The sequence below is a fragment of the Barbus barbus genome (genome assembly GCF_936440315.1).
Source record: "Barbus barbus genome assembly, chromosome: 36".
NCBI classification, from domain to species: Eukaryota; Metazoa; Chordata; class Actinopteri; order Cypriniformes; family Cyprinidae; genus Barbus; species Barbus barbus.
This window is the reverse complement of record NC_136714.1, coordinates 27,867,780-27,891,276: the sequence shown is the minus strand read 5'-3', so window position 1 is coordinate 27,891,276 and position 23,497 is coordinate 27,867,780. Positions and strand designations below refer to the sequence as shown.

The following is a 23,497-nucleotide window of genomic DNA, read 5'->3' as shown; positions in this document are numbered from 1 at the left end:
GGCACCCACTCATGAACTCACTGTCTGCCCTGTCACGGCCACGGAGGCCGTCCCTGAACTCGCTATTTGCCCTGTCACGGCCACGGAGGCCGTCCCTGAACTCGCTGTCTGCCTTGTCACGGCCACGGAGGCCGTCCCTGTACTCGCTGTCTGCCTTGTCACGGCCACGGAGGCCGTTCCTGACCTCATGGTCTGCCCTGTCACGGCCATGGAGGCCGTTCCTGAACTCATGGTCTGCCCTGTCCCGGCCATGGAGGCCGTCTGTGAGCTCACGCCCTGACCTGTCACGGTTAAAGAGGCCGTCTGTGAACCCTCGCTCTGTCCTGTCACGGCTAAAAACGCCATCTATGAATCCTCGTCCTGCCCTGCCACGCCCTCTGTGATCATGAATGCTCTCCCTGTATTGTCTGTCTCTGCTCTCCCTGTGTTGTCTGTCTCTGTTTACCCCAGATCTCAGACTCTGCCATGGTTTCCTGCCCAGTCTGCTTCCTGTCGAGGGTTTTCTGCTCAGGTCTGGTGGTTCTCTGCCCCGCCGTGGTGGTCTTCTGCTCTGGTCTGGTGGTCGTCTGCCCCGCCGTGGTGGTCTTCTACTCCGGACTGGTGGTCTTCTGCTCCACCGTGGTGGTCTTCTACTCCGGTCTGGTGGTCATCTACTCCGCCCTGGTGGGCTCCTGGTCCGTCTGCTCCGCCCTGGTGGGCTCTTGCTCTGTCCTGGTCTCCGGTTCCGCCTGGGTGTCCTGTTCTGCCTCAGTCCCCGGTCTTCCCACTTCCTCACGGACCTGGCCCTCCGTCCCTCCCCCTGTTCCGCCTCCGCTCCACCGCCCTCCTGGACTATATAGGAGCGTCTGGAAGCCGCTCCTTGGGGGGGGGGGGGGGGGGGGGGGGGGGGGGGGGCTATGTCACGAATCCTGACCTGACCCACGCTTGCTCCACGGATTGCTCTGTCTTGCCCTTGCCATACCTGTTTGCCGATGTCTGACCCTGCCTGTTTCTGACCATGTTTCTTTGCACATGGATCCGCACGTCTCACGTCTCGTCAGCCCCGTAACAGCTTTATTTGCTCACTTGTTATTGCTGTTCAGTTCATGTGTTCATATGTAATATAACTGTTCATTTCTGTTCATTTTTGTTCTGTTACAGTTAGTAACTGAAATATTGATTAAAATTGTAGAATTATATCAAAAATAGATAATTGAAATAAATGATAAAATCTTAAGACTCCAACATTTCTCTTTGTAACATTTTGTTCAGGTTTGATTCTAATCATAATGTAACATTATTCAAAAACTGGGGGTTTTTCAGTACAAAAAATACTAAACTTTGACAAAACATATTTTATTTGTTATAATTGTGATTTTATAATATTTAGATATGAATCCAACTTGTGAAAAGATATCTTTCAGGAAGTCAAATAGCATATAGTGGAGCTCTATAGTCATCTAGTGGTTAAAGTGATTTTGTTTTTATTTTAAAACTGCATTTTCCAAAAAATGGGTATAAATTTTACATTAAATCATTTAAAATTATCCATGTTATCCCCATGAATAAAAGTTAGAAATCTGGGTCTTTTATAAAGTGAATTTTACATAAAATGCTGTTTTTTTTTTTTTTTTTTTTGTAAAAAGCCCATTTAAATAAATGTTTATTTATTTATAGAAATTTAAAAGATATCATAAATCCTCCAAAAACTGCACAAATGTTGAGTAAAAACATTAACAGAGTAAAATTACATTTGTAAAAAAAAAAATCTATTATCTTGTTACAAAATTAAATGTTATTGTCTGGGGTCTCTGTAGACCCCAAAAAAAACAAGTGTGGACAGAAATGAAAACCATTTAAGATCTTAGATGTTTTATAAGATCCGTATCTCATCTGTCAACCTACCTAATCCCACAGTGGCAAGCTGTTGAAGGATACATTTTAGTTTTATATTTTTTGTTATATTTAACAAATACTCTGTAACACCTCAAAATGAAACTATCACAAAACTGTACGATATTTTCCCCGTTGCTCCGCGACGAAACGGGCCGTCCAATCAGATTTTAGCTAAGATCACGTGCCCGGAGCAGCTGCTGTTGTACAAAAGGGTGAGAGTGCTGGCCACAGATGCATGCTTGCATCTCGGAAAAATTAGAATCTCGTAAAAAATTCTAGATACTTCACATGTAAAGTAAAACATTTCAAAAGTTTTTTTTTTATTTTTATGATTAGAGCTTCATGAAAGTCAAAAATCCAGTATCTCAAAATATTAGAATATTTATAGTTGAGTTTCATTAAATGACCATCCATACAGTATAAATTCCGGGTATCTCTTGTTCTTTGAAACCACAATAATGGAGAAGACTGCTGACTTGGCAATGATCCAGAAGACAATAACAAGCCCAATTTTCCGTAGTATTTTATTTTTAACACAATGTCAAAAGATGCATTGTACAAAGGAATGACAAGCTCTGTTCAGTACAGTGTGTCTGATGGAGCTGCTGGATTCAGTGCAGCAGGATGAAGGAGAGCAGAGAACAGCCGAGGAACAGGAAGCTCTGAGTGACACTTTTAGCACCGTTACACAGATTGCCCTCACAACATGAGAAGCTCCCAACATCAGGAATCGATGCTGCTGTGGCATCACAAATAGATTGCGAGGCACAGCCTTTTACAACTACTGACTGCCCTCCGTAACTCCCTGATGAAAATAAAGAAAACACAGGTTTATCTAAGCTGGAAATTGGTAAATGAGATCTGTATCAAATGCTCAAACATAAAGATAAAAATAATGACTTCTTTCTTTTCCAGATTCTCACCTGTTGCTTTAATGCAGCGGGTTTCACTCCCTGAACAGCTCATTATGGTTGAGCAGCTCTGTCCATCACAAGAGTGACATGTCTTTCCATTGGGGACAAGAGAGGGATCTACAGGACGAAAACATGTATTGTTTTATCTCCTGTTCAAAATATAACATCTAATGACATAACACTTTGTTAGCTCCACCATTCAATCAATTCACAGCTGAAAAGCCACACACTGTATTGTATTTCCTGATGTCCTTTGGAAGTAAAATGAGTGTAGAACTCCATTTTATTTTTATAAAATTTTTTTTTTTTTTGCATTTGGTCAGTTAAGCAATACCTGGAGCATCCTTGGCGTTACACTGGTCTGTGTTGCAGCACGCTAAAGATATCCTTCCAGTGCTGAAGCTCATGTACCCATTTACACAGTCAGACTCAGCAGCACAGCTTTTAACCTTTGCTTTAGCAGTAATGCCACCTAAGAACAGGAATTAGAAAGAAAAGACCTGTTCAACACATTGTTTTGATGGAAAATATATTTATAAATGTCAAAATGTGGCATTTTCTTATTTCAAATATTGATTAAATTTTAATACAAATTATACTGTTAGCATAACAATCTGAGAGAAGCAAATTAAATAGCTGAAATCTAAATATAATATTCTGTGATGAAATTAGTAGTTCTGTGAGAAGTTACATTTAGAGCAGCACCAGTAAAGAAAAAAACACCAGCATCCCCATCAGTCAAATATAACCGTGACTTTCAATTCATCATATTGGACTTACCAGCTTGTGCCATTGTTGTCATACTCAAGCACTTGGAAGATCCAGTGGGACATGTTTTTACAGTTTGATCTGCACAAGAACCCGTCGCACTCGTACACTCATAACAGCTGAGAGAGTGTCCTTTAGAAATAAAACAGAGAGAGAGACATCAATTATCCATATTTGTACTCAATAACATTACAATCAATATTTGTCTTTGTACCTGCAGTGAACAGAACGAACAGAAGAAAAACTGTGACGTGCAGATCCATCTTTGATCAGGAGGTGAATGAAATAACATTCCTCTTCCAGCACCTATGTAGCTTTTCAAAGGGGTGGGTCTTTATGAGGAAACAAAAGTATTACAGAAGACATGACTAGATATTGAAACTTCACCTTGCACAGTTTACTTGCCGGTAAAGGGAGGTTTAAACTTAAAGAATTACAAGGATTGTAAAGGACTACTTAAGTCCAACCGTCTTAAAGGGACAATTCACCTAAAAATTAACATTCTCTTATTAATTGCGCATCCTCATGATATTTCCAAACATGTTTGACTTATCCTCTGTGGAACACAAAGGAAGATATTTAGTGTCTCTGTGTTTTGCGTGTGTGTGCTTTTCCTTTGTCCATAAAGTGAAAGCCATATGGGTTCAATGTTGTTTGAGCACCAACATTAATCACTATATATATATATATATATATGTACAGTATATATGTGTGTGTGTGTATGTACTGTATATATAATATATATATATATATATATACATACTCGTACAGTATTGTTACAATGAGCTCTCCACTTAAGGATTATAATAGATGCAGTTCATGAAACATCCAACAGAACCATAAGTTTCCTTTTCTCTGAAATCATAAAACCAACACAAACAATGATTCAGGTTTCTTAAGATCTTAGATGTTTTATAAGATCCGTATCTCATCTGCCAACCTATCTAATCCCACGGTGGCAAGCTGTTGAAGGATACATTTTAGTTTTATATTTTATATATATTTTGTTATATTTAACAAATACTCCGTAGCACCTCAATCAACAAGCCGACTATGAAGGTCTATGGACCCTTCCCCCGAAATTTGGCTAACGCCTCAAAAAGGCAGAACAGGCCTCCGGATCCATGGCAGCCAATGCTGATAACACTGGATACGTCTTCTATGTTGGTTTACGCTTTGATTTGAACGAAAACAGTGTATCCGTGCGGTGCGGCTGACACAGAGCAGCGTCCAGCAGATATTCTCCAATATAAGTCGTTATTTTTATTTTCTTTGCATACAAAAAGTATTATCATTATATATATTCCTGTATCGTATGGATGTTGAAATATGTGACCTCTATTTACTTCATAAAGACTATAATATTTAATAAAGTGACATGATGTGTGACCATCTCCCCGTTCTGTTTATAAAGCATATTGATCACATATTGATAAATCTATAGATACAGCAGGCTCACAGAATCTGATGGGTTTCATCTTTAAATCTACACACAAAACAAGACACACTTATTTTGCTGAAAGATTAACAGCATTCATTCTTTCACCCTGGAGTGAATTAATAAAGAAGTACTCTGGAGGCACATGATAAGAAACAAAATAAAGTTTTATAAAAACATAATCATAATACAGCCTGCATGGAATATTCACACACGTTCAGTAGAGCATCTTAAAAGCACCAAAGACTATAGAGAATGAGGAGAAACTTTTAAATGACACAGAATAATTGTTGCCATTATAGATATTAATTTTTCCATAACCACGGAGAGAATCTGAGATTATGGGTCACATTCAGCGAACAGTCGCAAATTCACTGTATTTTTATGTTTATTTAAACGAATGACAAGCAAAATCAAATCCCTTGGAGCTTGTGAACCGTTTTATAGCATTTGTACTAAGACGTGTTTAAACAAAGCGTTTTCCTCCATTTAGAAATCTCCATTCAATATATTACATTCTTTGCGTAACTAGCCCAACGCTGTCAGGGACTTGCCTTAAGGAGACTTTGAAACCACACATTTACTGTGATTACACTCCTGTCCTGACAGGATTCACAAGCCCACCATAGCTCTGGTTAAACTGGTTCTTTCAACTGCAATAACAGTCCTACACTTGTTCCTGTCATCATTTATAACAAACTCATTTTGAGCAACTTGCTCAATTAGATGATTCTGGATTGTTGTATTGAGTCAGATCATGACAAGTATGCCGACCCGTACTCTAGTGTTTGTTTTAATTTCTACTTCTTATTATTATTATTTATCTTAGATTGTGATCCAAGTGTGTGTTTTATCTTCATTTAGGAGATTAAAGTGATTTGTATGTTGGAATGCAGCATCAATAAAGGCTGAAGGTGATTGAAAACAATTACATAGAGAAGACAGGACTACTAGTTTTTTATTTATTTATCAAAATATGAGCACTAACACCAGAGCATTTACATTTATACAGCCCAGTCAGCAGTTTGTATTATATATATATAAACATTGAGCAGTTTTAGCTGGGCAATGTTGATAAAAATGATCCACTGTTTGAGATTTGGCTGTTTTATATAATGCATATTTATATGTAGCCTATATTCTTTATTTTAGGTTTGGTGGATAAGCACAAACTTAGCATATGATGATAATTCACTGTAGTTCAGTAAGACATAGGACAAACCCGCAAATGTTTTTTTTACTTTTTAAAGAACAATTGCAGTGACAAATAAGACAATAATACCAAATAGCCCATGAACTGGGGTTTTATGTGTGGATAGTGGGAATAAAAACCTTGCTCAAACAATATATTTTTTGCATATATACCTATTTTAAATGCTTTTGTTTACTAAAACAGCTGTTATTAAATCTGACCTACAGCAAATATTATTATTAATGTGCTTTTGTGTGTATTTAAGCAATAAATGTTCATATATTTTCTCTGAGACATTTTCATTTATTCTTTTATATATAGGCTATATGCACAAATTAAATGACTGGTTTTGTGTCTCAATCTTTTAAAAAGAACCAGGAATCACTGTACTATATTACTGATTTTAGATTTTTAGTAGTTATTATAAATAAAAATATATTAATCACAGAGAAGGTCTCTTTTACTCATTAAAGGTGCTCATGTACCTATTGCACAGATTTATAGCTCCGAGTGATTTAATATTCGATGGTTATGCAGGCTACAATGATCGCGTGTTAATAACTGAATCTAAATTCATCCCGTACACAGATTAGAACACACAATGAGGGTGTGGAGCCATAAATAATTGGATTTTAATATCTGATGTCACGGACACTTATAGGAACCTTTAAAAACTGTAAGAGAATATAAAGGCTCAAATATTGTATTAAGATATAAACAAGTGTGGCAGAACGCTGAGGGATTAGAGATTTAGCACGACTACGCCACCCTGGGTCTAGCCCAGACCCATAATAAATCAAGGTTATTTTGAGGCAACACAGGTCAGCTCATGATATATTGGCAGGAGATATACAAAAGATTTTTACAAAAGGTTTTTATTACAATGAAAAAAGGGTTTGTTACAAAAACAGAGGGAAGAAGAAGAGTAATCGCAGAGCACAACAGTTCACATATAACTGACTCAATTCCACACTTCACAAAATACAACGATGGGCGACCTGGTTCATCAAGGAATCCAAGGATCAAGGTACAGGAACTGAGGTTGGCAGCAGGGCATAAGGGCACAATCGGCCTACACAACAAAACGCCCTTCACTTATACCTGTGACACACTCTCTCTCTCACACACACACACACACACTCCAGCCAGCACTCATGAAAGAAACACCAGGAACCCACCCCTGCCTTAGGCACTCAGCTCCTGTAACAAGCAGAAATCAGGTTATACACTTGAACAGACACAGTCACTCTATCACAGATGCAGCCCACCCACACAGCTAACCCACAAATAAACAGCTAAAGACTTCAATCCACCAAAATAACTAATACAAAACAAAAGATAATAATTTGTGACCCTATGACCACAAAAACAGTCTTAAGTGTCAATATTTCAAAATTGAGATTTACACATCAAAGCTGAATAAATAATATTTCCATTGATGTATGGTTTGTTAGGATAGGACAATATTTGGCTGAGATACAGCTATTTTCTGCCAAATGACTAAATTTAATTTTTCACAAAATAACCAAGAATTTGTGTTGGTTTTTGATGGTGTTTGTCCAGTGGGTGATGTACTTGTGTTTCTCTGTGTTGATGATCTGTGTGGGCCGAATGGTTGAGAGTGAGTCAGTCTCAGCACCAGCTGAAGGAGGGGACTCTTTGTGGGGTTCAGCTCTTGGTGTTTCAGGGCTTTTTTAATGGTATGTGTTGGGGTCGCTTTTTTTAAGTGTTTCCAGAATTTCAGGGCTATTTTTTTAATGTTTAGAAGGAGAGGGTATTGGCCTAATTCTGCCCTGCATCCATTGTTTTGTGTTTTTCTTTGGACTTTGAGTGTTCTTTTACAGAAATCTAGATGTAGAGTTTCAATTGGATGTTTTTCCCAATTTACAAAGTCAAATTTTATAGATGGATCCCACACCTATTAACTCTAGTCTCTATGCGCACCCCACCCTCTGCTGGAGTCTTTCAGTACTGCATCATAACAGACTAGAGGACCCAACAACATATTAACTATGAAATAGTAACAACAATAATATTCTCTCTTAATAGTTATACCCGTTACATAAAAATAGGGCATAATCTACTTTGTTAATATGAAAAATTTTCCGTATTGGTTTTTGACATGCATTTTAAAATACACATTGTGTTTTCAGGTTATAATGAAAAATGGTCCTGGAATATTACTAGTAACTTTTCCATTTTTCTTACAGTATACTAACTGATCAACAGTCATAAATATGTGTATCATAAATGAACAATTATTCAATTATTATTATTTTTATTAAATTGAACATTTGCAAACAGCAGCTAACTGCTAGGTATCTTTGGTTTCCTCTTTTTGTGTAATTTGGATAGAAAATGTGTGACTTTTTATAGTTTGAGTCACTTCCCAAAAGTTGCTAAAAGTTGCCAAATAAATTTTAAAAATGGCTAAATTTGTTGCTAGGTGCTTTTGGAAGAAAAAGTTGGTAGGGTAGTCTGAAAAGTTGCAATAAAATTGCTAAGTTGGCAACACTGGCTAGTCAGCCTGAAGAACCAGGAGGTGCCGTCATCAAGAGTTTATTTGTAAAGTGACTTCATCTGACTAAAATTACCATGGTTACTAAACGGATAATAATTAAGATGGGCCTATGATTCTAGAGTTAGCACATAATATTTCTGTAATATGGCCAAATCAATTACAAAATCGTACACAAAGGAATGTGCATGCTCGGGTCTACACCAATAAGATCTGCTGTGTTATAAACCAATGGAATTTGAATCCTCCAGGCTGCACTCTGGGGTACAATGAGTTTATGCTTGGTGTTAGCTTCACATGTGACCTGATTTCTCTCCATTGTCTTCAACCTAAAACTATACAGGGAAAAGGCCTTTGAGATTGAAAATCTAGTTGTGCTATCTAGTGGACAAAGATGATAGCTGCAGTGGGTTGAAAACAACCCAGTCGCTGGGTTTATCCATATTTAACCTAGCATTTTTAGAGTGTGTATAAAACACATCTACGGATATATATTTGATTCATAATTCCTTCATTTCTGTCTAATACAAGTGACAATCTTTCAGGTAAATTCAATGGCTGTTAATCAGTTCTCAACTCGCAAATTACTATGTTGATTTTGCATTTTGTGTGAATTTTAAATGCCAGAATTTCAAGCAAACAATCTTTCAGCAGCTTCTGCTATAATGGACTCTGTTGTGTTTAAACATTAGATCTATAGTGTAAAGTGCAGGTTTGAGTGAGTCTTGTGCCTTGTCCAAATACCCACACTTGCGGTTTTTGCACTTGACTACTTATGAAGTATTTCCTGTATTTGGTCCAAGCATTCAAGTGAGCATGAAGACCACAAGTGTGTCGAACTTTTCATTACCTGATGGGACACACTTATAGTGTTGAAAAAATACAGAGCTATATTTTTATTTTAAAGGGGTCATGTGATGCGATTTCAAGTTGTCCTTTCTCTTTGGAGTGATACAAGCTGATTGTGCATAGATGAGATCCCTGAAGTTCAAAAGACTAAAGTCTCAAAACCAAAGAGATATTCTTTATCAAAGTTAAGACTCTGCCACACCCTCCTAAAACGGCTCATTCAAACATGTCTACGTCACGATGTGGGGAGATTTGCATAACACCACCCAAATGTATACGCAATGAAAGAAGGCGGAGCTATTATTCTGGCTGTATGCTGTTGCTGCCGCCGGCGTCATGTCTTGGAGATGCTGTGTTTCATTGTGAAAGTGAAACTACTTTGTTTGGGCTTCCAAAAGAGGACACAACTAGAAATCAGTGGTTAAGTTGTGTTTACAACACTGTTCCAGAACAGTTCAACACAAATATTAGAGTGTGTGCAGCGCATTTTAGAGAAGACTATTTCCTGAACCTGGAGGAGTAGCCTACAATGCTGGCTTGCACAAAGCCTGTTTCTATAAAGTGGGGCAATTCAAACTTTGCAAGAACAGTCTGGCGCTTCTGACTCACAGCCTGTAAGTATGTTTTCATATTTAAAGAATTTGCCACTGACAATTCAAACGTGAGTTTTGAGCAGTGTAGAGTAGTGCTGGTCGTTTCTCCAATCACAAATGCAGACCTGGTAATGTTTAATTTTGTATAAAGACAGTATATAATACTTCACAAGGAACACATCTATCGTCTTTTCAACCTGTTTGTGAAACGAGCGAGAGAGACATGGCTGCGCAAGCCATCAAACATCTTGTTTATTTTTTACAGCTTTAATGAAGACTATTATTAAACTAGGCACATAAAATATATGAATAGAAATAGAAATATATTGGGGCAAATATTTGCTAGTCCCCATTATACCTGATTTCACCAGTAGCCTAGATTAGATTTAAATAAGTACATTATTTTACAGGATATGTCATTTTTAAATATTTCCAGTGAATGCTATTACTAATAATACTAATGTTATTCAATTGGAGAAAAAGCAAAAACGATGTTACAATAGACAATATAATTGGTAAATAGTAAAAACATGAAATAATTTGACTGATTACATAGTGAATTATGAGTATTTCTATGATGGTAAGACCATTTAATAGAAACACATTTTTGGTAATTATGCACAAAAGTATTTACAGTACTTACTATCACTGACACTAATTACCCTCAGTCGTGGGAGTGTGTGCGTTGTAAACATACAATATTGACGACACCTAGAACGTAAATTATGTATGAACAGCGTAAATAATTACAGATGAACATTGAAATCATGGCATAAACATTTTATTATTTTGTATATCAATGGTATTATGGTTTCAATTGCATTATTAAATTAAATTTACACATTTACTTACAGTAATGCGGAATGATCACATTTTTTGTTTTGAAAAATAAATAATGTTCAGTAAGGCTAAACTTTAAACCCTTAAAATGAATAACATTTCTGCAATTATTTAACCATTACTTATGTAATATTTACTTTGTTTTCCATGGGACACAAAAGGCGTTTTCTCTGACATGCTGTGACTGACAATAGAACCATAAAACGCACCAAAAACGCAACATAATTCACCCTTCGCAAAGACTCGCCCCTATTAGTTACTGCTGCTTTGTCCGACAAGCAGGGGCATTGCTAGTAGGGGGACAAAAATGGGGAATTCAGTATTATGATTGGTCAGATCACCTGTCAATCAAGCTCCCTGCGAAAGGTCAATTACAAAAGGATCAATTTTATTTGTGCGCTGTAATCCAAATCTACGGAATCCACACGACTGCGAGGAACAGAACCAAATTCAAGTCTTTATACGGCGATCTTCATCTCCATCTAATATGGATAATTTCCCTGCATATTTCGGTCTATTACGCCAGTGGATTTCAATCCTGGTCCTGTGGACCCACTGCAGTTTTTGAAAGACCTGAAAGAATCCAGGAGCTGAACAGACTGTGGTGATGATGATGTTGTTCAGATCCTCAGTGATGCTGTTTGTTCTTGAGAACATCTGAAGGGTTTTGATGTGAGAATCTCACCTCAGCTTTTATGTCAGTATTTGCAGGACCGTCTGGATCATCTGAGACTAGAAGTCACACATATTTTTCAGATTATCCTCATGCACTGTTTAAATGTATAAGTTTATGTTTATCAGAAATACATGTCAATTAAACAATCGCACATCTGTTTAATTCATCCAGGTGTCTGCAGGAGGTCAGTCTGATGAATCTGTCTGAATTTGACATTTTGTGTTTCATAATGAACAAACACTTACACAATGATTTTAGTTTCTCCATACTGTTACATCTAATAAGTCTCAGTCTGCTTTTCTCTCTCTATAGCCTACACAAAACAGCTGCATTATAAAAATTAAATTGATTGATTGATTAATTAAAATTTAATGTTAAATGTGTCCAAAATAGTTATTGTAGTTTCAATGACAATGACATAAACCAAGTATGAAAAATGTACAGAGTTTTAATGTTATTAGATTTTTTAACAAAAATTATATTTGTACCAATGGGGGTGTTTTGCCCCATAAGTGGAGTAAAATACCCCCCAAAGCAATTTACTTTATACATTTACAGCAAAATCAGATACAGACAGTTTTAGCTTAAAATTAAAAAGAATATAATCAATAATTATGAATTACACAATTATAATAGCCTATTTGAAAAACATTGTTAGCTCATGCTAACTGGCTAGATGCGAACTTGAGATATATTTTTTTAATATAAAGTCCAAATATCTTTATTTAACCACTAGTTAGAATACATTAGATGGAAAAACAAAGAATTTGATGTTCAGAACAGAATAACTACAGTAATGAAGCCATTTCCCCTGGGAGTGTTTCACCTCACAGACTAAAAAAAATTTAATTCTGAAAATATAATTATTTCTTTTTTCTTAAATAACATGTAAACATTAACTGCAGTCCTTATTATTCTCTTATCATACAATCAGACATAATGTGATGTTCTACCAAACAACAAGCTTTAAAACACTTTTTTCCTTCCTGCTGTAAATGAGATAATTTACTGTGAAATCCATTTTCTCCCAATGTGAGCTTCATGGTGAATATTTGTACATCACTATTGTTAAAGCAGTCCATAGTTACAACAAAAATGTATTTTGACTTTATCTAGTGGCACTCACCTCATCTGTGAGGGTCTCTCTGTGAATCATCAACATGAATCTCTGCAGGTTTGTCTGAATCATAAGAAACTGAAATCACAAACATAAACACATCATATATAATGGATAAAGGATCAGTTTTAGTAACTGGTAAAACTAGTCAAGACATTTGAAGCACAAACCGATCACTGATATTTTAACATTAGGATCAGCAGATTTACCAAATCACCAATATTTTATTTTTAAAACATCAGATCAAAACTTTAAGCTCTTATAATTAATTTGCCCCGCAGTAATTTGATCATCACCGCATAACGGACGCACTGAGGATAATAACACATTATTCTATTAGCTTACTCCTCATTGAAAATGTTTCTAAAAAGTTTTTTAAACAGGTCTATTGACTTATGCAATGAATTATAGGCCTATAATTAAAATTATTAACACTGCAGTCATCAATGAAAATTAAGTGCAGCTTTATTTCATGCGCCAATTTCCAACTGTTTAATGCGAAACACGTTTCTTCTCATGCTTTTTACTAAACTGGCCACAAGAGAAATATTAAGGGAATAATCTAAGACAGTTATATACTGGTATCAGCATGTTGAGTCTCTTATCGTCTAGGCCGTTAATGCAGCATCAGATGCCGAGAACACCTTCAGTTTTTAGTAAGTAAAGTAAGTAAGTTTTACTTTCTGTATTGACTGAGATGAACACGTTCTCTCTTGTGCAGAGTTTGCACGTTGCTTGTGTGATATCTATCGGCTCGCCTTCATGGTTTAAAACTGAATTTTTTTCTAATATTGCGCCGTAACCATCCCCTTGATTTGTGGTTCGCGTATTTTCCCCCCACTATGCCGCAGATTAAAGATCAAACACTCACAGTTTGGTATGTTTATATCATTGCTTCTCCGTCTGACTCGTCTCTTGCTCTGTTTCTCTTCTGTTTCTCCTCCTGTTTGCTGCTCATTTCGTGATTCCTGCAGTTTGTGATGCTCCACTGATGTTCTGCCATTCATTTCTGTTGCAAAGTAGCTACTATTTAGAGTTAAAATTTTGCACAATGTTTCTAGTGCGATACAAATTTACATTGCGGTGTTAAAAAAACACGGTGTTAAAGATAAAATGGTTTCAATTAGCACTGATGAGCTGAAGTCAGTCTCTGCTGCTCTGAGATCTGCTGTTGTGTCTCAGATTGAGCTCTTTCTCAAAAGTTCACCAAAACCTCAAAGACAGGAAGATAACATGCTTCCTGTGAGAACGAGAAGCAGAGGCGTTAACCTGAGGCATGTCTGTCGTGTAACCAGTGAAAGTCTTATTTCTTGGTTTAGTTTGTTGTGAATATTTAGATGAGGTGACTTTTGTTTCTACATTATTTTTTTCGCTGGCAGGAAGCATTTAAAATTGCATGACCGCCTGTAGTAATCTACTCACCCTCCAATAAAAGTTGATCTCACAAATTTGCACGTGTTGGAGGGGACTTACCGGTTTAAAAAGCTGTTATTCAGCGGTAGCTTATTGGGTTTACGTTGAAATTTTATGAATTAAATGCTTAAATATTTTTGTAATCAGTCCCTAAATGTTTGTATATCAGGGGATATGTCGCCCTTTCAGGGGTATAAATCAATATATAAAAACATATATAGACTTTTGTGCTTATGTTTTAGAAAATCTGATATTTTTGTAATCTTGACAAAACACATGGTTGGAAATATCTGACAGTCAATGTTCCATATTTGGTAACTGTTTTGTAATAGAAGTGAAATTTGTGCATCAAAATAAATAAATCAATGGGTGTAACCCAGTGGATATTGTTGGTATAGTACCCAAACAAAATCTCACAAGAACCACAATTGTTGTGATATCAACTTCAAATCAATATCAACTTGTTTAGACATATGGCTTTGATTTCATATAAATTTTAGAGTTCAACATATTTTATAAAATACTTATATCAAATAAAAAAAATAGTATACTACATTATCTTTATTGTAAACTTAAACGTCTAGAACTTTTTTATTCTTTCGTTTTTTGAAATGCTTTCACTTCAGCAAGAGACCACCCGTAGGTCTGTATTCCAAAGCGTTCAGGAATTACAACCGTGTTGTAAAAAGCTTTGATAAACAAGTGTTCTGCTGCTGTTTCAGTGAATTTATACCCCAAATATCCTGTCAAATTAAAAAAAAAATCATGAAATAGTATTATTTGAGTACCAATAACATGGAAAATAGAAATAAACGAATTTCTGATGTCTCTTTATGATTTTGCCCTTTTTAGGGTTAATGATGTTAAAAAGGTTTAATATTTATGAATTAGATTATAAACGTATCCATTTCTTTGCGAGTGGAGAGCGCTTCCGCCCACACACGCTTCTGATTGGCTGTGATATTTGATTGATTCTATCGCGTCAGTTATTAATAATATTGATTTTGCACTTTGTGTGAAATGACAGAACTTATAGCAAACAAACTTTTGCAAGTTTTAATAATTAGACTAATACATTTTTGATCCATTATCAGTCATAAATGTCCGTTATGCGGTGATGATCAAATTACTGCGGGGTAAATTAATTATAATTTAATAATAGCAGTAACCTATAATAGGCCTAATAATAAGAATGTAACAGGCCTACATTAATAAGAAATGCTAAATCCTCTTAATATTGCCAATATTTGATGCCTTTGACAATATCCCTGGCTATCATCAACACAGTACTTTTAAAGACACTATACAGTACTGTATATTATGCTGCTGTCACTTAATTTACAGATTATAATTAAATGATCTCCCTGTCAAGTCAAAGTCTAGGGCCGCCATTTATCAGCAGTGCGTAAAAGGTTCTATAGGATAGGACAATATTTGAAAATCTGGAATCTGAGGGTGCAAAAAAATCTAAGTATTGTATTGTATTGTAAATATTTACCATATTTTTACCATAGTAACTGTTTCTCTACCATGTCATGTGTAGTCAATGCACAGTAACTACAACATATTTACCATGCTTCTCCCACCATAACTGCAGTTTTACTATGGTATTTGTAGGTATTTTACCATAGTAACTGTGTTTACTGTCTACTCTTTGTATTTAAAGAACAGTAACACAGCTTCTACCATGTTTTTACTGCATATTTGTTGTTAAAGCACAATAACACAACTCTTAAAATTGTTAAGTTTATTATTGTTTATTTGAATTTTTTTTAAATACTACTCTCTAAACAACCTCAAACAGCCATGTCTGTTATGGGAATTTTTGCTGATGTACAAGCCATAATTCATTCTGGCGCTCTCATATTTCATAAGAGGAGAGAATAGTCGCACAAACAGAGAAAGTGTACTGGACAGAGCAAATTTATTGTTTGCGATGATCAAAATGCTGGAAGAAAACAAATATTGCACTGGCAAGAACAAGAACTGATAAGATGCATGTACACTTCAATGTGTAATAATGCACACACTGATCTGCTGCAAGATTTTACAGTTGTTCTCATTTGTTTTTTAGGTCAGTTTTAGACTCATTTAGCAGCTTATGCTAACAAATATTATTGATGTCTTTGTATTTATAGAGCCTTTGTCTCTATCCATCTCATTTCAAACCAGCTACACAGAAATCCAAGAAAATTGTGGCTAGATTAATCATGTTCAGTTAATAATTCAGAAAAAAAATAATCTAAATTTTTTGTGTACTTGCCACAATCTGATCAAATAATGAATCAAAAAAGGGATGTTACAAAAATAATTTTGAATTATAGACAATAGATTTTACAGCAAAATTGTCTTCCATTGGTTGTTGCATAAAGGATGAGTATTAAAATAATAAAATAGTACAGAGTTATACAAATATTCAGCGAGAGATACAGAATCTATATTAAAATATATAGCAATGTTAAAATATGTAGATATAAAGATGAAGATGGATGAAATGTAGACTAGAAATGCAAAATATTGAAGTCATAAATTTGTGGTAAAACACGGCAGAAGCAGATCTTGAGTGTTGATGCCGAATGTTGTCAGTAAAGTGCATCAGTGCAGGATTGAGACACAGATCTGAGAGAGAATCTGTTTGTTTGTGATCAGATGAGTTCAGGAGCTGATGTGATGATGAAGGATAATGTTCAGGTCTTCACAAGAGATTAGAAATCACAAACATATCTCAGATTATCCTTGTTTTGGATTGATAGGCTTTTTATGTTCTCAATCTATAATCCATCCTGTAATTCATATGCAATCACACTGAACTGTAAACATTCATCTGTGACTTGAGAAACTGTGTCTGATTAATCTGTGTAATGCGGTACTTTATGAAATGAAAAGAAAAAATGAATGGTAAAACTAAAATGAGACGACACATTGAGGTGACCTTCACAAATTCCTCCGCATTTACTTCAAGATGCAAATTTTTTCTTGTGGTCGTGACTCATTTCTTTTTTCACAATGCTTTTAGCCGTTAATCTCCTCACCAGACGATGATAACACAGATCTGTAATCAGAGGCATCGTGAAGTCTGAACTTTTCAATGTAGGCTTTGTCTAAAAGCTTAAAATGTTTTGTAAATTAGTGAAACTTCAGACTAACGTTACTCTGCATCAAGATTAATTGGACCTAAGAACTAAAATTTCGGCTAGAGTCAACAGATTCATGCGCTGGCATCGTGTACTATTCACATAGTATCCTAATGATTTACCTTTATAATAAATATATATATATTACATATAAGTTATAATTTTATCATCTGTTGAAAAAAAATGAAGATACAATTTATAAGTTTAGTTTCATTACAATGCAGACAAGAGATTTATGTCCATAATTGATAATAAAAAGCTCTTTAGAACATAATTAGAAACAAAAGTATCGATACATCGTGCTGAGCTGGAACAGGGACTCTCCACTGCTGCTGTGAGATCATTAACCACAGACTGAGACGACTCTTCACTGAGTCTAAAGGTGGAGCTGATATATATATAACACTGATGCTGTAATATAATTCAGACACATCAGATGTGTGTAATGAGAGTCTCTTTATGCTCCATGTGTGACATTATGATCCTTATTCAGCTTCAATCTCTGATTCTCTTTATAGTGTCTTGAAAACTAAATGAAAAGTCCTTTGATTTTTGAGTCTGTTTGCTCCATCTACTGGACAGATATGAAAGCAGTTAATATTCTATATATAACACATCTACTGATACATGTTTGATTAATAATGTCTTAAATTATATTTAGTATACGTAACATGCTTTCAGCTCAATTCATTAAATGGCAATTAGTTAACTGACAATTATTAATGATGATTTTGCATTTTATGTAAAACATTACTTCTAGCAAGTTTATGCAATCTTTGATGATCTTCTGCTGTAGAGTAGAGTCTCGTGTAAAGTCTTGAGCTCTTGTGTTTCTGTTAAAGTCATTGATGAGCTGCTGATGTGTTTCATCACACATTTACATCTTCAGCTCTGGGTCACAAATTTACCTTTAGACTGAGATTTGAAACAATATGACTGCGTCTGAAATCAGATATTCTCTGAGCCGATGCTTCTTTTGTATACATTCTATATAGTGTGTAAATTTATTTTCATCTTGGATTGAAATTGTCTAGCACTGTCTATCTTCTGTAGAGAAATAATTGCCTTATTTTATTAATTTATGTAGGTTTTAAATGAGGAAAACACATTATAAATGAGTCTAATTTTAATGCATTTATGACTGATATGTGATTTTTACACATTCTTCAATCAGGAGATTATGGAGATTTGCTTGATATAAAAAACGTCACTATCATCATCATCATCATCCTCATCATCATCAGCTGAGAGATGAATCCAGAAAGAGTGTCTGGTAAGAACAGAAATGCTGTAAATCTGGAGAAACAGAGATGTTGTGTGTGAAATGAGAGATGAAGCACATGAGAAAGCTGAGGATAAAAGTGATTCTTCTGTCAGAAACAGCATCAATACACAAAAGCACAAGCACAGATGAAATACTGAGCAAAGGTTTGGAGTGAATCATGAACAGAATTGAGTGGAAATGAAAGAGATCTGGATTCTGATCAAACCATTCGAAGCTTCAGAAGAGATGAAAACAGCAGAACTGATCCATTAGAGTCACATCTTTGTGTTTCACTTCAATAATGTTTCACACTTTTCTGTCTGTGTTTAGTGATTTCTCACAAACTCTTTATTAAATGAATCCAGTAGATAACATCATATCAGCTGATGAAGTGTGTTTTCATTGCTGTTGCTGGAAAATACTTTCAGATATATTTGTAGATCTGCTGTGATTCTGATGATCTCCTGTAGAGGGAGACACCTCACTGTATTACAGGGGTCAAAGGTCAATCCAGCACTCTATCTGACTGCATAAAAAAGAATATTGTGTGTTTATTGTGTTCATTTGTTTATTTGAGAAATGTTTGAGTTCCTTCATATAAATATTTGGTGCATTTGAGATTTTTTTTTTTTTTTTTGTATTATTGTATAGTGCTTTTCACAATACATCTTGTTTCATAGCATTTCACATAAAATGAAAGTTTCTACAATACAGTTAATAACTTAATACTGATCTGTTAAATGAGGTCACTTTAAAAGTAATGTGAATATTTTCTGCCCATATAGACGAAGGAAAGCCGTCTGTTCTGAGTGTGTCTCTGTATTATTCACTGAAAGCATGTTTAAGTGTTCACTATGAAAGGCAGAATGTTGTCAGTAAAGTGCAGTATTGAGACACAGATCTGATGGTTTATGATCAGATGAGTCTGTAAAAGCTGAACTCCAGGAGCTGATCTGTATCTGGAAGATGTGTGTTCTTCAGGACATGCTGAAGTTTCATCAGAACGAGACATCACAGGCCTGTCTGGATCATCCAAGACTAGAAATCACACATATTTGTCAGATTATCATCATTGTTTTGGATTTGACTTTTATGTTCCCATAATACATTCTGCCTTTGACACAATCACACACTTTCATCTATGATTGCAGAAAGTCTTGAATCTGTCTGAATGTGTCACTTTATGACAGGAGTGTGAAGACTAGAAGTTCAATAATGAACAAACACTTACAGTCTGGCTTTATTTTCCCCATACTGTACATCTTGAATGTCTCCTTCTGTTTTTTGCTTGTGATTCACTGGTTTGTGTTTCATTTCTGGCCCCCATTGTTCTCTCTGACCTGTTGCTTTTTGCTGGTCTATGATTTTTGATGCTGGTGTTATTTCATTTCTACAGACCGTCTGTATCTGTGAAATCACAGACAACATAAAGAGTTTAGTTGAAGCCACTGGTTTTAATGTAAGGGCAAGTTTGGTTTTCATCTGCTTCAAATCAGGCCTCTGCGGCTCCCTCTGATCACCACCAGAGAGAACCGTCACCCGAGTATTAATCATCCTTCATATAGCAGCCCTTAATTTATCCTTCATGGACAAATTTGAGTAAGAAGGTCTCAGCTGTGATCCCATTTTTATTTTATTTTATTTTATTTACTGTCTTTGATAAAATCAAATCAATATATGCAGTTTTTTTTTACCTCTAAAAGTACCATATTTTTTAATGTAAAATATGCTTATTTTTGTTATATTTAATATTTCTTATACTACAGTAAAATAAAAATAAAAAACATTGTAGTAAATTCAGACAGCCAAAACCTAAAATGTTGGTGAGTTTGGTGACATACGATCAGATCAGTCTTGGTATAGCATGAGGGAAAGAAACTGTTCCTGAGTCTGCTGGTGCGACAGCGAAGCCTCCTATAACGTCTCCCCGATGGGAGAGGAGTGAACAGTCTGTGACTGGGGTGAGAGGAGTCTTTGATACTTTTCGCTCTCCTTAGGCAGCGTTTGTGGTAGCACAACACCAGTGGTGTATTGGGCAGTTTTCACCACCCGCTGGAGGGCTTTCTGGTCTGAAACAGTGCAGTTGCCGTACCACACCGTGATGCAGTTTGTGAGAATGCTCTCAATAGTGCAACGATAAAAGTTCAGCAGGATGTGGGGGGACAGGTGAGCTTCCCTTAGTTTCCTAAGGAAGTAAAGGGGCTGGCGTGTCTTTTTGATCAGTATGGAGGTATTGAGGGTCCAGGAGAGATCCTCGGAGAGATGGACACCAAGGAACTTGAAGCTCGCCACACGCTCCACTTCGGTCCCATCAATGAAGATGTGTGTGGTCCTTCTTAGTCCGCCGGTGGTCTACAATCAGCTCTTTGGTCAGTTCGTCAGGGAGGGTGGCACTGCTGTTTGGGGGTGTACTGTTTGCTGGTTTATAGTCTGTGAGGGCATGGATGCCTGTCCGCACGCGCCGAGGGTCTTGTTTTTAAATCTGTCCTCAATGCGCAGTTTGTAATTGTATTTAGCTGATTGAATTCCCCTCTATGATGCAGAACGGAGCTGGTGTAGGTGTTAACATCTGTGTGGGAGTCCAGTGTGGCCCGAGAAGCAAACAAATTCCAGTCTGTGTTCAGGAACTTCTGCTGTAGTGAAGAGTCTGCTTCTTCCAGCCAAACTTGAACAGTCCTCACGGTGGGTTTCACACGTTTGATGATGGGGGTGTATTTGGGTTTTTATGTCCACATTCATTTAATTACAGCAGCTGTAACATTTCTGTCCTAAAGAAATGGCCAAATATTAAAGATTAAATGGACATTTTAATTAAATGGTGCTAATTATATTTATAATTATAGGGCCCTATGAAATCCGTTTTATTTCCAAATTCAGTTTTTTCCATTTTAATTTTTCTATACTCTGTTTTAATGGTAAAATTAAATTGTATTAATCAAAAAGCCTGTCTAATTAATTGAGTTTTACAGCTGTATCTATACCAAATTCTGTTTTCCATTATTTTCTGGATTCCATTTTAATGGTTCCATTAAATTTTAATAATCAAAAGCATCTCAATTAATCGATTTTATAGTTGTTGTTTCTCAGAAATACTGCACATTTACATTTTTCACCTAAATAAATTCTGGTAAACAATATTTCTGGTAAATACTCCTTTAAAAAGTGTTTTTTTGATTATAATTTTACTAGAACACGTTAGAATGTTGTTATTCTCACACTATAATACTCATCTCAGTGAATATGAGATGGACTCTTGCTTCTTGCACTCTATGCTGCACTTTACTTTTGCTTTAAAAAGGATTTCATAGAAACTTGGATTTCATTTGGTTTAATAAAATATTCTTAAGTAAAATTGTAAAAAACAAATTGTGGGAAATTAATAGTTTAGATCAATCGATTAATCAATAAATTAGTCAATAGATTAATAAAAATAAAAATAGTCGTTAGTGGCAGCCCTAGACCCTAAAGAATCATACCACCTTGTGGAAGATGGGCCTCCGATGTCCCCTTTGAAGCACAGCCAGACTACTTTAAAATCATGCTGAGGTTAAATACAGATTTAAAATCATAACAAGAAATTGTTTAGTAGCTATGATACTGTTTTTGAAATCAAATATTTGCATAGCTATGACAGGAAACACTACATTGCCTTAGAAAAAATAAAGCATTACATAAACCCATATAGGAAATATAAGAGTTATCGGATAAGCATGTTATAAACTTCTGAAACATTTGTGTTTCATATTTTAGAGCAGTCACTGCAATTTATGAAAGAAATCAATTAAATCTGTATGTGGAAGTATGCGTGAAAAATAATCCTTAATCCTTTGTAATCCTTAACATTTTCAGAAGTAACTGTGATTTAAATACACATTTTTTCTCTGTAACTTTAACTGATTACAATTACTTTTATTTTGTAATGAAATTACGGAATTCCGTTACTTGTAACTAGTGACTCCCCGAGACTGGATGTAGTGTTTAGGGCGGGTTTTACAGGAGTGCCGCCAGTGGAAACACGGCCTGATTTCTCTGAGCTATTAGCCCTGCCCGGCTCACATTGGCCAGTGTAAAAGCAGCTAATGGGTGAAGATGGCAGAAGGCTTTTTTTTTTTTTTTTTTAAGATGGCAGATGACTGTACATTCGCAAGTTGCCTACACCATATCATCCTCTACTGGATGTAAAATGCTCTGCAGTACATTTTGTCATTTTAGAATGTTAAGTTCTACTTCTGTGATTAATTTGGTGAAAGTAACTAAAAAGTAATACAGGAGTCATGTAACGCATTACAATCCTGAGACAGTAATATTGTAAGGTAAGGAATTACTTTTAAATAACAGTAACAAGTAATCTGTAACGTATTACAGTTTGGAAGTCGCTGAGTGGAACAAAAAAATAAAGTATATAAATAAAAAAGCTGTCATTGGCTTATTCAATGCTTTGTGTATGGGTTTGTGTGTGTGAGTGTTTGCCACATTGACAAATCAAAATTCTCTCGACCTTTTGACATGTAACAGGTCAATGTACTATAAAAACCATCTGTAAGTTTCAAAACTCAAAACTGTCTTGTTAGTTTAAAATCAGCCTCTATTAAAAACCAAGCTCAGAAAATGAGTCTTTTTAGAATGTGCCACTTTATGATGTAATAGTGAGGTGAAAGCCGCCTTTGCAGGAGAAGATCAACGCCTGCTTCTACATCACTGCCTCTTTAGCCCCGCCCACTTATACGCGCTTGTAGTCGGAGGAGAGGAAATACTAGAGAGATGCAAACACAGGATTACTCTATCAACAGAACCATACAGATGTCATTACAAGACACTGTGTAGTGTATAAGCTGTAAAACAATTATTTGAATTGCCTTCCTTGTGATCCTAGCACCATATCTAGATCGTATGCGTGTGCTGTTGC

The 23,497-nt window shown here is 35.8% G+C and overlaps 1 protein-coding gene and 1 long non-coding RNA gene across 2 annotated transcripts; both read right to left on the bottom strand.

The window, feature by feature from the left end:
• Window positions 1-2,203: 2,203 nt before the first annotated feature.
• LOC306855683 (urokinase plasminogen activator surface receptor-like) lies at window positions 2,204-3,839 on the bottom strand. Its single transcript, XM_079394488.1, has 5 exons — window positions 3,772-3,839; window positions 3,570-3,689; window positions 3,124-3,261; window positions 2,799-2,906; window positions 2,204-2,680 (listed from the first exon to the last, which is right to left on the bottom strand). The coding sequence occupies exons 1-5, from the start codon at window positions 3,818-3,820 to the stop codon at window positions 2,487-2,489; spliced, it is 609 nt and encodes a 202-aa protein (XP_079250614.1). The 5' UTR covers window positions 3,821-3,839; the 3' UTR covers window positions 2,204-2,486.
• A 6,870-nt stretch (window positions 3,840-10,709) lies between these two features.
• On the bottom strand, window positions 10,710-14,850 carry LOC306856293. The gene is made up of 3 exons (XR_013782993.1): window positions 13,652-14,850; window positions 12,790-12,858; window positions 10,710-11,719 (listed from the first exon to the last, which is right to left on the bottom strand). It is a non-coding gene; the product is annotated as an uncharacterized lncRNA (long non-coding RNA).
• Between the last annotated feature and the right edge of the window lie 8,647 nt (window positions 14,851-23,497).

What these genes read in the sequence shown, in the direction of transcription:
- LOC306855683 (XM_079394488.1), bottom strand. Translation starts at nt 3,820, where the DNA reads ATGGATCTGCACGTCACAGTTTTTCTTCTGTTCGTTCTGTTCACTGCA. An exon ending in GACAACAATGGCACAAGCTG is followed by an intron (nt 3,262 to 3,569) that starts GTAAGTCCAATA and finishes TCCTGTTCTTAG; the next exon opens with GTGGCATTACTGCTAAAGCA. An exon ending in TAACGCCAAGGATGCTCCAG is followed by an intron (nt 2,907 to 3,123) that starts GTATTGCTTAAC and finishes TTCGTCCTGTAG; the next exon opens with ATCCCTCTCTTGTCCCCAAT.